The 16,388-nt window shown below is 41.4% G+C and overlaps 1 protein-coding gene across 1 annotated transcript in view; it reads right to left on the bottom strand.

Annotated features, from left to right (window-relative positions):
- Positions 1-283: 283 nt before the first annotated feature.
- Positions 284-16,388, bottom strand: part of ABCC4 (ATP binding cassette subfamily C member 4) — a 192,892-nt gene continuing 176,787 nt past the window's right edge. Inside the window, exons 31-32 of the mRNA XM_026656707.2 lie at positions 12,458-12,592; positions 284-603 (exon numbers count right to left, since the gene is read on the bottom strand). Coding sequence (XP_026512492.1) covers positions 496-603; positions 12,458-12,592 — 243 coding nt within the window. The 3' untranslated portion in view covers positions 284-495. The remainder of the gene's footprint in view (positions 604-12,457; positions 12,593-16,388) is intronic.

Raw genomic sequence — 16,388 nt, forward strand, 5'->3', positions numbered from 1 at the left:
AGTTTGTAAAACTGCTTTAAAAAGATGGAGTATATAATAAGTACTGCATTAGAAAATGGTGTGTTATATTATCAAAACTGCTGTAAGACAAATTTTAAAGTGACACTAAACAAATTGATTTTACATGCTTTCCAAATGGGAAAATAGAGAAACTCCAGGTTTTCTAATAACCTCTAAAACTGCACCCCAGAATTGTTAGATGCCCTGCATCTGTGATTTAAATATGAAAGTCTCTACAATGTAACTTTCAAAAAAAAACCAAAAAAACAAAAAAAAACCAGGTCTGCCTAATTCCTTTAGCAATGGAAATTTATTTAGATGGAAATGATAAATGTATTGCACTAAAATTAAAGAAAGAGCTAGATGAAATATTTTTCTTAATATTAAATATGATTGTTGTCTAGTGCAAAAAGCTCCACTCTAAACACTGTCAGTCATCCAGTTTAAATGGTTTCCAGTTTGCATTCTATAGAAAGCAATCATGTCTACGCTGGATCACAGTGCAGTTTCACAAAAGATTAATCCTGAGGCAGCATCTATTGAAGAATCTGTGACAACTTGACCATTCTGAATAACTTCTGGGTAATTTTTACTGAAGTAGACCTAGAAAAAGAAAACATCCATACACTGATTAATTTTACCCATCATTGTTAAACATTTTTTAGTTTCAAAAGACATAGTTCTCCAGATTAATGCAATGTAAGCACAGAAATTAATTTCCTTAAGGAAACTGAACAGGAACTTTAGTTTAAGAAAATTCAAGAAATAGCTCCTTACTCACTGAGGAATTAGTAAAATTACTCTCTGACCTTGCTCTCTGATCAGCATAAAGTGTAACTGAATCCTCACATGACCTGTAGATCCACTCAAGTTCTGATAATTCAGATCAATAGATATATTTTATCACTTTGCATTAAACAGATAAGTAAAATTATTTTACTGGCTCAAAACATGGAGATAAATTAAAAACAGGGTGACAAAGAGGCTGGGAAATCTAGAGTCTGCACAAGGGTTTCTCATTTTCACACATAAAATGAACACAATGGATTTGGATGTTAATATCAGGTTGTAATCCTTATATTTTACAAACTATGATTGACAACCATTGAAACTTCACAGTATATGTATGAAATATCCCAGCGTTTAATTTGTGCTGCAGAGCAGTTATAGGGCCTATAGAAATGTGATCTCTGGATAGTGTACCACAATAATGAAAGGAGAAGCAAAAGCCTTAACAATGACTCAACCAAGCAACTTCTCTAAAATGTAAGATGATACCAAATAATAGGACAGTTCTTTGCCAAGCCTTTGAGTTCTTGAATTCTACCAATTTCTAGCTGAACTAGAAGAGATACAGGTTTCTTGATAAATGTATAATCAGAACATAAAGGAAATGAAATGCTGTCAAGTTTCACTGTTCCACAATCATCAGTTTTTAGTAGCTGTATCATATCTCTGTTCCTTGACAGATGCGCATAACAAAATGAAATAATGTCAAGACTTGTGTGCTCTTATCTGAAAATGTGTTTGGGTGAAAAAGGACTTCAAATGTAATTTTTTCAAAGAAGAATGTGAAAAGTTTTGTTTGAGTCTTTAAAAAACAGAAAATACGCTATCTTTCTGAGGCTGACATGTGTCACAAGTTAGGTCTCATATTCAAACTGTCCTGAATATGGCTTGTGAAACATTTCTCCTATTTATATTTTGGGGGCACTGTCAACAAAGTTAGCTTTGCCTGATAATTATGTTCTTTTCATATATGAATAAATGTATAGGACATATGATATAAAAAAGAAATAGCTATATTATACGAACCCTCCTATATGTATGAATGTCTCCCTTTGTGGACACACACACTAATGCAGTGTATTTGTACAATTTTCAAAGAATATTAAGGTTATGATTTGAATCAACAAAAGGACTGGAAGTCAAGCATTCTCCAGTAACCAGCCGTAATGGGGTGCACTAGAGGAAAATTACTCTAGTGCCTGGCTGCATCTACATATTGGAGGTTAGAGCCTTAGTAGTGCATTTCCATCTTTTTGCTGATTTAAGACATAATTTAACATACTTTTACTGTAGTTTTTGACAGTGAATTTTCTTAAGGAAAGGTAATAGAAAACCTCAGCACATTACCGGGGGATACAATGAAGTGACAGTAGCTTTTCAACCATCTCACTGTAAGTGTATGGGAATCCTTCCCCTGGGCCTGATATTGCAAGATGCGGAATGCCCACACTTCAAGTGTGGAAGGTGCATAGGGCCTCACATAAGGCAGGTCTTCCACTAACGTTAACAGGACCATAATGGCATTCAAACTTCTAAAAAGTAATGACTGTGCATGCACAATAGCTGATATTTAAATATATATTTGTAAGCAAAAATCTTACTTTTATCAATATATCCAAAGGCTGTTAATACAGTAATTGCCCACTCCTGGTGCCACTGAAGTCAGCAGCAAAGCGTCCCTTGACATCAGGATTGGAGTCCAAATGGTAAATTTTATTTATCTGAACAAATCATTGTTGAGTGTGCAGCAGTGGGGTAAACTAAACTAAACTCAATGAACACGTTATTCCGTCTGACAATTATTTCTTTTTTCTTATGATGATCTCCTAACAGCTCCTTTTAAATTGAACATAGATAACAACAATGTTCACTTAGGGCTCAATCTTGCAGAGAGGCGTGGAGGTGGCTGAGCAGTGTCACACAGCATTCAGACTGAGCATGCTCAGCAGGGTGGACTTTGAGCTGCATCATACTAAGCCAGGGTTGCTGCCTTTTACATTTGCAGAAAAATAATAAGGAATGCTAAGTGGCTGAAATGGGCAGAATTGGAGGAGGGAGGTGTTAGAAGCTGACCCAAGATTTTCAAAAGCAACTACTAAACTTGAGTGCCTGCATCCTTGGATATCTAACCTGAAACACCTAAGGGGGGCACTTTCGGAAAATTAGGCCCCTTTAAATTGTCTCAAGATGGACAGTCAAAATTAAAGACACTCCATCACTGGTGACTTATGAAAATCTTGGCCCTGATGCTAAAGTGTGCATTCCATGCATTTAAATTAGATGCACAGCTACCCTACTGCTCCATAAAACTTATTGTAACCTGCAGCAACTTGTTGCCAGTGTATGCTCTGCTGCAGGATTCAAGCAAGGTCAATGCAAAACTCAGAAATGCCTATCAGCAACAAAGCCACTTTGGTAAGGCAAACCATTGTCAGATAAGTATATGATTTGAAAAAGATTACAATCCAATTCTTACCATTATTTAAGGTGCAGCTGGTTTGGGGTATAAGAAAGCCTTAGGAACCACAGTAGGAACTTATGAGAACACAACAACAAACATATCACAACAGAAAGAGGAGCCATTAGGATCAGCTCTTCTAACACATCCTGTGTTAGTGTGCAAGAAGCACAGGGGACACTAATAAAGGAATCCCCAAGTTAAGGTTCCTGCTACTTTCACAACTGTGCCATAATCTGTAGTTTTGAGCAGTTGCTGAGATTCTCTTTATTCCCATATTTTGGATGCGGAGCTAACAAGTACCATGCTCTGCTTCCTTAGCAGATACTTAGTGACTGTCTGTAGTGTGTGTTTGTTTGTGTTTGAGGGTTACTTGCTGTGTGCTGAGCTTGTGTTTGGTTGTTTGGTTGTTTGAAGGACCGTGTGCTGTGGCTGGCAGTTGGAAGCTGTGAGCTTCAAAGGAAGGTTTGAAAGCTAGAAGCCTCTGGTAAGTGGCTGAGCCTTAATCAGTGGGCAGGGCATTCATACAGGCCAGGGCTTTATAAAGCAGCGCACAAGTGACCAGGGAGCTTTTGCGAACAGGGGCTGCTAACAGGGAGTTTCGCAAGGGAGTTTAGAAGGGGAGCGGGAAGGGGGCGAGGGTCCCTTGCCGGTTCTATCTGTTTTCCCTTTATTCCCCTTAAAACCTATAAACCAACTACATTCAAAACTTCTTGCTTAAACAACCCTTTCAGCGGACAGGGGGCTGCAGACAGGGGAGTTTGAGAGGGAGTTTGACAGAGGGAGGCTTACGATGGTTAGGAAGACCCGCAACACCTGTGCCAGCACTGCTTCTGTCTCCTCCACCTGCGCCTGTAGCCAGACAGAGCGCCTGAGCATGGATGCTTCTACCCAGATCCTGGTGTGGTTTTGCAGAGACTGTAACTTGCAATTTCCACTTACTGATATCCAGGCTGGGGGGATCATCCAATGTGAAAGGTGCCTGCTGGTGGAAACTCTCAGGCAGCAGGTGGGAGAGCTACAGGAGGAGGTGACTAGGTTGTGGAGCATCCGAATCCATGAGCAATTCCTGGACAGTGTCCATGTGGAGACAGCTGAGGTAGCTGTCCCAGTACACAGGACTGCTGATACACCACTGGTGGAGGAGGAGATGGCTCAGGGTGGACACTGGCAGCTGGTTACTTCTGGCAGCAGGCAGTGCTCCACCCCTGCTCCGAACCCTCCCGCCGTGGTAATAGGTAACCGTTATGCTCTTCTTGATACAGGAAAGAAGGAATCACCCCCTACAGTAAAGGAGGAGAAGCCTCGTACCCCTAAGGCTGGGAGGTCTGCTGCCACCACTGCGAATAGGAAACGTAGGGTAGTGGTGGTCGGAGACTCTCTGCTGAGGGGGACGGAGGCGCCCATCTGTCGCCCTGACATTTCATCCCGGGAGGTATGCTGCCTGCCGGGAGCCCGTATCCGAGACGTTACGGAGGCATTGTCGAGGATTATCCAGCCCTCTGACTACTACCCCATGCTACTCATCCATGTGGGCACAAATGATACTGCACGGTGTGACACTGAGCGGATCAAGAGTGACTATAGGGCTCTGGGAGTATGGGTGAAGGAGTTTGGAGCACAGGTGGTATTCTCTTCGATTCTTCCTGTCAAAGGTAGGGGCCGGCCCGGGCAGAGACAGATGCATCATGGAGGTGAATGCCTGGCTGCGAAGATGGTGTCGCCAGGAGGGCTTTGGCTTCCTAGACCACGGGATGCTATTCGAGGAAGGACTGCTAGGCAGAGATGGCGTTCACCTTTCGAGGAGGGAAAGACCCTATTTGGACACAGACTGGCTAACCTAGTGAGGAGGGCTTTAAACTAGGTTCGACGGGGACAGGTGAGCAAAGCCCACAGGTAAGTGGGGAACATGGAGACCTGGGAGATGGGTCGGAAACGAGAGGGAGTGTGGGCTATATTGGCAGAGAGAAAGGAGGGTCAGGACAAAACTGGGAGGAAAGATCAAACCAGTATCTTAGATGCCTATATACAAATGCGAGAAGTATGGGTAATAAGCAGGAAGAACTGGAAGTGCTAATAAATAAATACAACTATGACATTGTTGGCATCACTGAAACTTGGTGGGATAATACACATGATTGGAATGTTGGTGTGGATGGATACAGCTTGCTCAGGAAGGATAGACAGGGGGAAAAGGGAGGAGGAGTTGCCTTATATATTAAAAATGTACACACGTGGACTGAGGTAGAGATGGACATAGGAGACGGAAGTGTTGAGAGTCTCTGAGTTAGGCTAAAAGGGGTAAAAAACAAGGGTGATGTCATGCTAGGAGTCTACTACAGGCCACCTAACGAGGTGGATGAGGCTTTTTTTAAACAACTAACAAAATCATCCAAAGCCCAAGATTTGGTGGTGATGGGGGACTTCAACTATCCGGATATATGTTGGGAAAATAACACAGCGGGGCACAGACTATCCAACAAATTCTTGGACTGCATTGCAGACAACTTTTTATTTCAGAAGGTTGAAAAAGCTACTAGGGGGGAAGCTGTTCTAGACTTGATTTTAACAAATAGGGAGGAACTCGTTGAGAATTTGAAAGTAGAAGGCAGCTTGGGTGAAAGTGATCATGAAATCATAGAGTTTGCAATTCTAAGGAAGGGTAGAAGGGAGAACAGCAAAATAGAGACAATGGATTTCAGGAAGGCAGATTTTGGTAAGCTCAGAGAGCTGATAGGTAAGGTCCCATGGGAATCAAGACTAAGGGGAAAAACAACTGAGGAGAGTTGGCAGTTTTTCAAAGGGACACTATTAAGGACCCAAAAGCAAGCTATTCCGCTGGTTAGGAAAGATAGAAAATGTGGCAAAAGACCACCTTGGCTTAACCACGAGATTTTGCATGATCTAAAAAATAAAAAGGAGTCATATAAAAAATGGAAACTAGGACAGATTACAAAGGATGAATATAGGCAAACAACACAGGAATGCAGGGGCAAGATTAGAAAGCCAAAGGCACAAAATGAGCTCAAACTAGCCACAGGAGTAAAGGGAAACAAGAAGACTTTTTATCAATACATTAGAAGCAAGAGGAAGACCAAAGACAGGGTAGGCCCACTTCTTAGTGAAGAGGGAGAAACAGTAACAGGAAACTTGGAAATGGCAGAGATGCTTAATGACTTCTTTGTTTCGGTCTTCACCGAGAAGTCTGAAGGAATGCCTGACATAGTGAATGCTAATGGGAAGGGGGTAGGTTTAGCAGATAAAATAAAAAAAGAACAAGTTAAAAATCACTTAGAAAAGTTAGATGCCTGCAAGTCACCAGGGCCTGATGAAATGCATCCTAGAATACTCAAGGAGCTAATAGAGGAGGTATCTGAGCCTCTAGCTATTATCTTTGGAAAATCATGGGAGACGGGAGAGATTCCAGAAGACTGGAAAAGGGCAAATATAGTGCCCATCTATAAAAAGGGAAATAAAAACAACCCAGGAAACTACAGACCAGTTAGTTTAACTTCTGTGCCAGGGAAGATAATGGAGCAAGTAATTAAGGAAATCATCTGCAAACACTTGGAAGGTGGTAAGGTGATAGGGAACAGCCAGCATGGATTTGTAAAGAACAAATCATGTCAAACCAATCTGATAGCTTTCTTTGATAGGATAACGAGTCTTGTGGATAAGGGAGAAGCTGTGGATGTGGTATATCTAGACTTTAGTAAGGCATTGATACGGTCTCGCATGATATTCTTATCAATAAACTAGGCAAATACAATTTAGATGGGGCTACTATAAGGTGGGTGCATAACTGGCTGGATAACCGTACTCAGAGAGTTGTTATTAATGGTTCCCAATCCTGCTGGAAAGGCATAACGAGTAGGGTTCCGCAGGGGTCTGTTTTGGGACCGGCTCTGTTCAATATCTTCATTAACGACTTAGATATTGGCATAGAAAGTACGCTTATTAAGTTTGCGGATGATACCAAACTGGGAGGGATTGCAACTGCTTTGGAGGACAGGGTCATAATTCAAAATGATCTGGACAAATTGGAGAAATGGTCTGAGTTAAACAGGATGAAGTTTAACAAAGACAAATGCAAAGTGCTCCACTTAGGAAGAAAAAATCAGTTTCACACATACAAAATGGGAAGAGACTGTCTAGGAAGGAGTACGGCAGAAAGGGATCTAGGGGTTATAGTGGACCACAAGCTAAATATGAGTCAACAGTGTGATGCTGTTGCAAAAAAAGCAAACATGATTCTGGGATGTATTAACAGGTGTGTTGTGAGCAAGACACGAGAAGTCATTCTTCCGCTCTACTCTGCTCTGGTTAGGCCTCAGCTGGAGTATTGTGTCCAGTTCTGGGCACTGCATTTCAAGAAAGATGTGGAGAAATTGGAAAGGGTCCAGAGAAGAGCAACAAGAATGATTAAAGGTCTTGAGAACATGACCTATGAAGGAAGGCTGAAAGAATTGGGTTTGTTTAGTTTGGAAAAGAGAAGACTGAGAGGGGACATGATAGCAGTTTTCAGGTATCTAAAAGGGTGTCATAAGGAGGAGGGAGAAAACTTGTTCACCTTAGCCTCTAAGGATAGAACAAGAAGCAATGGGCTTAAACTGCAGCAAGGGAGGTCTAGGTTGGACATTAGGAAAAAGTTCCTAACTGTCAGGGTGGTTAAACACTGGAATAAATTGCGTAGGGAGGTTGTGGATCTCCATCTCTAGAGATATTTAAGAGTAGGTTAGATAAATGTCTATCAGGGATGGTCTAGACAGTATTTGGTCCTGCCATGCGGGCAGGGGACTGGACTAGATGACCTCTCGAGGTCCCTTCCAGTCCTAGAATCTATGAATCTATAAGCTTGTATCTACCCTCTAGCCCAGTAGTTATCAAACTGCTTCACAGCATGAACCACATTCTAAGAGAGATTGGTTCATGGATCTCTTCCCCTCCTGTATACAATCACATAACACTCCTGTGTCAACAGCAGGTGATTACATAGACAAGTACTATTAGGCAATTGTATTACATATTTTGATCTGTCTTTGAATGCAGTTTTGCAACTGGAAACAAAAGGAGACATCACCATGTGGTCAAACTCTCTGCAGATGACAGTTTCAGAGCCTTGGCTCTAGCCTGTTCATTCTCTGCAAGATTGAGCCCTAATTTCCCATGAAGCTGGTTTTAGCTTTGTAGACAAACACTGATTTAGAACTTTTAATTCTGTTTATATACATTTAATTGGTTCCTTTAAACATAATTTCTATAAATTCCAGATATATCAAATTTACTTTTTTTTTTGGTTTTCTATATAATGACCATACAGAATATGATGAACCCTTTTCTCTAATAATGTATCAAAATATGATTCACCATGCAACATCCTGGGAAACATAGCACGCTCAGGAATACATTCTGGCTGGGATCAAAGAACAAAGAATTGTTTCCAGAGTTCTGAAATTGGTGCTACACAGGAGAGTTATAATGTAAGATCTGCTTTGCTTTTACCATTCAATAAACCTGTTAATTAGTACACATAATTATAAATAGGGCCTTGTGTACTCTGGAGCTGTAGAATTCGCTGCAGAATACACCCCTGGCTGCTAAATTGTTTTCCAATTGAATCTCCCCTTTCTTTTTGTAAAAATTAAAAAAAATTGTTCTAGACATCACTGCTGTGAAGAAAACCTTGAAAGTGTGAACTTATGCAGTGGTCTCTTCCTGCATCTACAGAAAGCCAGAAACAATAACCTTGAGGGGCATGATGTGCCCTGTTCATTGAAATCTGTGGACTCTAATGCCATCGCTCCATTTTTCCAAGATGTCAAAGAATTGCCCATTTTTACTATGCAATTCTCCACTTTGCTGCAGCCAGGCACCGGCCATTTTGTTTCCTGAATCTCAGACATGCTGCCTACCCAGTGCTCTCCAACCTTCCCCACAAATTGGATTCTAATGCATGCTCCTCATAGTGTTCTATGAAGCCAGGCAGCAAGATCCAAGGGAGCCAGAGCTGGAGTTCAGTTTGCTGTCAGGGAATGGGGAAAGCCAGCAGCATAGTTTGGCAAGCCAGGTTGCCTTGATAAGAATGCAGCAACCATTGTGTTGAGTCACTGAAGCAAACTGCAAACTCCTTTCTTTACTGACACACATTTGGGGGGTAGTGGAAAGGAGGAAAGAGGTTCAGCTCTACTGAAGTCATCTAGCACAGGTCAGAAGCCAGGGCAGATGGGCTACCTGGAGATCATAACAAAGAGACTGTGAGAAAGATCAAGAGAGAATACTGGGATGTGGAGCTGAAGGGGTGGGGGACTGGACAAGGACAGGCTGGAGGGGTCGGGGCAGAAGTGTCTGTCACTAAAGCCACTAAAGTCCCCTCAGAATCTGGAATAGAAACCAGGATTCCAGAGTCAATATTCCTCTCTACTCAGCAAATAGCTGTATAACCAGCTGGCAAAATTTGTGCTGCATTTACCTCCAGTGGCTGGCCCACACAGAAGATGACAACCTACTACTGAGATCAGCTACTCCTTTAGCTCAAGTACCAGAGGTCTGAGTGGTGGATCTAAAGATTCAGATTGAGCAGGGGGTTGGACTAGACCAGTGGTCCCCAACCTTTCTGTTGCAATAACATATTCATGTTCCCAGAAGAGTGTGGTGGGCGCCGGACGACCAGCTGCCGAAATGCCACCGAGAAGCGGCGTCATTGAGAAGCGTCGCCGCCGAAATACCGCCGACGCTTCTTGGCATTGCCGCTTCTCGGCGGCATTTCGGCGGCTAGTTGTCTGGCAGCCGCACTCTTCGGCGGCGGGTTGTCCAGCAGAAGCGCTCCCTTGTCAGTAGGCTGGTGCACACAAATGCCCCAGCAGGCGCCATGGCGCCCGCGGGCACTGCCTTGGGGACCACTGGACTAGATGACTACCTGAGGTCTCTTCCAACCCTAATCTTCTATGATTCTGGAACAGTCGAACTACTGTGTAGGAGACCATACAATTCCATGTGATGGAATTTGATTTTTCAGGTTGCTTTTTTAAAAATCCACGAAGTTACATACAAAAAACTACCTTAATGTTAAGATTGCAAAGTCAAACAGTAAGAAATTAGGAAATATCACAATAAAGTTGCCTGTGCAATCTTAATTCTCCCCCTTCGTCATATGCATTATAGTACGCTCTTTAATACTGTTTGTTCATAGGACCCCTGCATCATTCAGTGCACAAGATGGGCCTGTTCTGAGAATAGAGCAGGGTTGTGTACTGAAGGAGGCTGTTGTCTGTAGGACTCCTGCCCTGTTTGTTGCAGAAGTTGGAGGCAGGTATTGCAGAAAAAGAGGAGAGTCTCATGGTTAAGACAGTTGACTAACAATCTGGAAAATGGGATTCTATCCCTGCCTCTGCCACAGAGATCCTATGTCTGGCGTGAGCAAACGACGGCCCAGGGGCCACATCCGGCCCTTCAGACATTTTAATCTGGCCCTCAAGCTCCCGCTGGGGAGCAGGGTCCAGGGCTTTCCCAGCTCCGGCGCTCTGGCTGGGAAGCGGGGTCATGGGCTTGCCCTGCTCCATGAGTGTTGTGGCTCCGCGCGACTCCTGGAAGCAGTGGCATGTCCCCCCTCTGGCTCCTTCACATAGGGGCAGCCAGGGAGCTCCGCACACTGCCCTCGCCCCAAGTGCTGCCTCCGCAGCTCCTATTGGCTGGGAACCACGGCCAATGGGAGCTGCAGGGGCGGCACCGGTGGCCAGGGCAGCGCGCAGAGCTGCCTGGCCACACCTCCGTGTAGAAGCCAGAGGAGGGACACACCGCTGCTTCCAGGAGCTGCTTGAGGTAAGTGCCACCCAGAGCCTGCACCCCTGACCCTCTCCCGTGCCCCAACACCCTGTCCCAGCCCTGATCCCCCTCACCCTCCAAACCCCTCAGTCCCAGGCCGGAGCACCCTCCTGTACCCCCAACCCCTCATCCCCAGCCCCACCCAGAGCCCGCACCCCCAGCTGGAGCCGCACCCTCCTCCCCCTGCACTCCAACCTCCTGCCCCAGCCCAGAGCCTCCTCCCGCACCCTGAACTTCTCATTTCTGGCCCCAGCCCAGAGCCCACACCCCCAGCCAGAGCCCTCACCACCTCCCACACCCCAACCCCCAATTTCATGAGTATTCATGGCCCGCCATACAATTTCCATACCCAGCTGTGGCCCTCGGGTCAAAAAGTTTGCCCACACCTGTCCTATGTGATGCTGAGCAAGTCACTTAAACCAGACTTGTCAGAGGTGGTCATTAACTGTGTGTTCTCATTTCCTAGGTGCCCAATTTGAGAGAACTGGAGTTTGATTTGTAGACATGCTACGCATTCACAGCTGCAACAGAAATCAGTGGGAGCTGTATTCAGAACAAAAAGTGCTAAAAAATGCAAAATTCTTTAAAAAAAATCAGGCTGCAGGCTTATCAAATTGGGCACCCCAAATTAATACACACTTGATCTTTATGTCTCTGTGTCTCAGCTCCCCATCTGTAAAGTAGGAATAATACTACCCCCTCATCTCAGAGGGGTGTTGTGGAAATAAATCAGTTAATGTTTGTGAAGCACTCAGATGCTGTAATGTTAAGCGTCGTAGAAAAGCTCACAAGGAAATTAATAATTCTTTATTCAGAGCTGGTTTGAATAGTGTGCAATAAATAAGGCCTGGAACCATACAATGAACAATGAAGAGAAAGCAAAATATTGAACAGCCACTCATTCAATGAGCACCATTCATCTTGTGCACTGAGCAAGGAAAAGATAGTAAGTGATCATATAACTAACAGCTGTGTCACAAGGGGGCCAAATTTAGGTCACACGGGCAACCTTAATTTTGTCATTGTCTAACTTCTGAGTGCTTGAGCTCACAACCTTAACGTTCTTTCAGGGTCATTTTTTTGTGAGTGATGTATGTCTATAACATACTCTGACACATACTATATTATTTATACATGAATATATGCACAAACACATACAGATGCAAACAATCCCAAGCATAATCTTTCAACTCAGAATATATATCATTTTGAGCTCTGGATGTATATTATTTTATATCCCAGTAATAAAGCATAGAATATAAGGGTTTAGAATTGAAAAGCTGATAGACCCTTAACTACAGGATGGGGCCTGCTCTAATACGGAATGTGCTAACTTGTGAAAAATAAGACTATAGAGACAAACTTAATTACAACTTCTTTTAAAACTACCTGTTTTGCTGTTTCAATCAGAGCAGCAGCTTCAGCCTTGCCCACTTGTTGCACCATCTTGTAGAACAGGCTCTCTTTTTCTTGTAGCAAAATGTATGGCTCATTATATTCTTTTAGTCTTCCTGCATCTAAAACCTGTTAATCAGCAGCAACACACCTATTAACACATGAAATTCTGAAACAACATATTATAGGTAATTCACTACAATAGTAGGGATGGTAGGTGGGTTTTTTAGACTGTATTCTTTGATTTAATGTTAAAATGCATTATATGGATTGAAGGTTGGATATTCTAATATCCTTTTAGTGGGAGCATGGTATATTTTCTGTTTCTAGACCAGGGAGTATGTTGGGAAGATACCTACCCTGAATCTATTCTTTACTCATAATAAAGATGAGGTACTATCAGAGACAGAGGTGTCAAAAGAAGAAGTGCTAGAACAAATTCATAAATTAAAAAGCAACAAGTCGTTAGGCCAACAGTACATGCTCAAGAATTTTGAAAAAAATTAAAAGTAAAGTTGATGAGCTGCTAGGAAAAATGTGCAGTCTCTCATTACAATCAGCCACTCTGCTAAAGAACTAGAAGGTAGCAAATATTGTACATATATATATATTTAAAAGATACTGAAGGGGTGATCTGGGGAATTACAGACTATGAAGTCTTACTACTTTCCTTGGTAATTTGATCAAAATGATAATTAAAAATAGAATTATAAAGTACTTAGTAAATCATGATAAATTAAGGATCTAGCCACCGTGGCTTTTGCAAAGGAAAATTATGCCTCACAAATTTATTAGAATTCTTAAAATGCATCAAAAACACAGTAGATAAAGGAGAACCGGTTGACAATTTATTTGGACTTTCAAAAGGCTATTGAAGGAACTAAGTACGCACGGTACTAGAGACAAAGAATGTTCATTGCTCAGGAAGGAACGCACTAAGAGACAGAAAACAAAGAGTAGAAATAAATGGTCAATTTTTACCATGGCAAAAGCAGGATACCACGAAATTCCATACAAAGACTGATGTTCAATATATTTATTTGTCGTCTGGAAAAGAGGTGAGTAGTGAGGTGGCAAAACTTGCAGATGATACAAAATTATTCAGGTAAGTCTAGACCAGAGAAGACTGTCAACAACTTCAGAGGACCCTAACCAAACTAAATGAATGAGCACCACAATGGCAGATGAAAATCAATTCTGACAAATACAAAGTAATGCATATTGGAGGGAACACTTAACGACTCATATACTCTACTGGGCTCTAAATTAATTATATGACTCAGGAAAAAGACTTGGATATCATGGTGTACAAACTATATCTAAGTGCCGTAGCAGTCGATATCAAACAAAATATTAGGATGCAGAAGGGAATTGAATGGAAAATAATATAGAAAATATTTTTCTATTATATAAATCAATGATATGCACTCACCTGGAATACTGTACTCAGTTTTCAAAAAGGATACATCAGGAAGACAGGGACAGATGATGAGAATGATTAGAGAGACAAAAACTCATATGGAGAGATGTTAAAGAAGTTGGGATTATTTACTTTAAAGAAGAGATGAATAAGAGGGAACATGATAAAAGTATTCAAAATAGTAAGTAGTATGGAGAAGGTACCTCAAAGACATGTTCTCCCTGTCTCATAACACAAGACCAGCGGACACTCATTGAAACTGAACGGTGGCAAATTCAAAACGATGATGAGGAAACCGCTTCATACAACGTCTAACCTGCCTATAGTGCTCATTGTGACAAGATATCATTGAGGCCAAGAGGTTAGGAGGATTCAAGACTGGATTGCATGTTTATATGGATAACAAGAACATACAGAATTATAATAGTAAATACTAAAAAAAAGGTAGGAAGCAATATAAGCTGTCATATTTCAGATTGTAAGTCAAACTCTTACTCTTAGGGGTTAGGAGGAAATGGCCCATGAAATAGGTAATTCCAGAACTGTTGGGTTTCTCATAGTTTTCTCTAAAGCTGCTAGTACTGGTGACGGTCAGTGACAGAATACAGGACTAACTGGACCAATGGACTGATCGATGTGGCAGTCCCATGTAAGAATTAGGCATTGTTGATTCTTTCTGCTAATGTGTTTTAAACATCTGGACCTAGCATTGGGAAATTCAAACTCCCAGCTCTAAGCTACCAGTTAAATTATAATGTACCAGTTATTATACATTTAGAAGTATAATATGATACATTATATTTGAACATATGATAATCAAGATCATATGTAGCAATTATTACAAAAACAGTTTGCAGACAAGTAGCCATAGACTTTTTTCCATTTAAAAAAGCTTCTACAGTAAAGAAAAATGCAAAGTATATGCAATGAATTCCTCTAGAGAACAATATATATCCAGTACTGTTATGTGTATGGATGTACAAAGTGTTAATGGAAAACTTTTTCAAGCTCAAGTTATATTACACAGCACATAAATCACTCTTACTCTATAATAAATGCTCAAAGTATGTCACCTGGGCAGGTATTAATTATACATGCAGATATTTTAATATTCTTACACCCATCATTATTAATTTGCATATTTAAGGATAAATTAAAAACATAATTTTCATTGCAATCTTTCATTTACTACAGTAAATCATAGTTAAATGCAGCTTTCTTAAGCATTTAAGGATAATTGAATCTATCATATATACAGTACGTACATAATAATTAAGATGACCTATAATTTGGCATTCCAAGTTAGGTGCCTTGAATATGCACTTTATTATGTAACCTCTCCTTATGAAATCAAAGACGAAGCATGTTCTCTAAATATAGGACGCTTTCTCTCTCTCTCTCTCTCGTGAAGAACTATGTAGATAAAATGAAGCTATTTCCTATGTAAAATACTGTTTTATACTATTATGGAATACAGATTGTGCTAAAGCTACAAAGAACTTTGTGAACATTACAAAAAACAAACTACTGGATAAAATTGAAAACTTTTGACCTATAAAAGCCCTAAATGGCCTGGGAGCTACTTATTGAAAGACTGCATCTCTCCTGTGCCATATTATTGCCACAGCTGCATTCAAAGGGGACAGATGAGATGGAGCCCCCAGTATCAGAGGGCAGCAGCTGATGTGGCATTATCCATACACACTCTTCAGCTTTGGAATTCACTCTCTACTTTAGTTTAAAACAGCTCTAGTTTATCAATCTTTGGAGCAGCATGCGAGGCTAGCTGTGAGGAAACAGGAAGGCTGCGGTGGGAGTTCTTAATTTAAAATATGTTTTTCACTGTCGGATTATCATTAGTAGATATGAATACTGATTAATGGTTAAAGGAGAGAGGGGCTATAGGTATGGTCTATTTGGTGCTTATATATTTAAGAATAGTCCATGAATGCCTAGAGTAAAAGATAGGCACTCTTCAAGTGGCCAAATATAAAAATCAAAATAAATAAAATACTTTGGCCAAAAGTCACACTCAGAATGAGTAGTACTTTACTCCAAGAGTTAGACCTATTCAAATCAATATCATTATTCGCAAAATAAGCTGCTACTCAGTGTAAGAAAGACAGAATCTAGCCCTTAACCACTCACACTTATCTTCTGATCAAATTACATCCAAAGTGTAACTCATATCACCGTGCAATATGGCTAAATTCAGCCCAGACACTTTCCCAGGTAGTTGTACCTGTTGAATTTGGTCCAGAAAAGCCAGACAGACTCTCAGTTAGCAAGATCAGACATGAGTAAAATAAGCATGGAGGCTCAGGCAGGTGTTGGTGTTAGACTGAAGTCAGATCTTGATTTCAGTGTAAGTGCTGACACAGATTTTATCTGACACCTAAGACAAATCACTTAATTTCTCAGTGCCTCAGTTTCACTATTTGTAGCCTCACAGGGATGTTGTAAGGATTATGAACTGCTTGTAAAGTTATTTGAGATCTTTGGATA

Source organism: Terrapene carolina, unplaced genomic scaffold (assembly GCF_002925995.2).
Source record: "Terrapene carolina triunguis isolate 2854851 unplaced genomic scaffold, T_m_triunguis-2.0 Scaffold21, whole genome shotgun sequence".
Lineage (NCBI taxonomy): Eukaryota > Metazoa > Chordata > Testudines > Emydidae > Terrapene > Terrapene triunguis.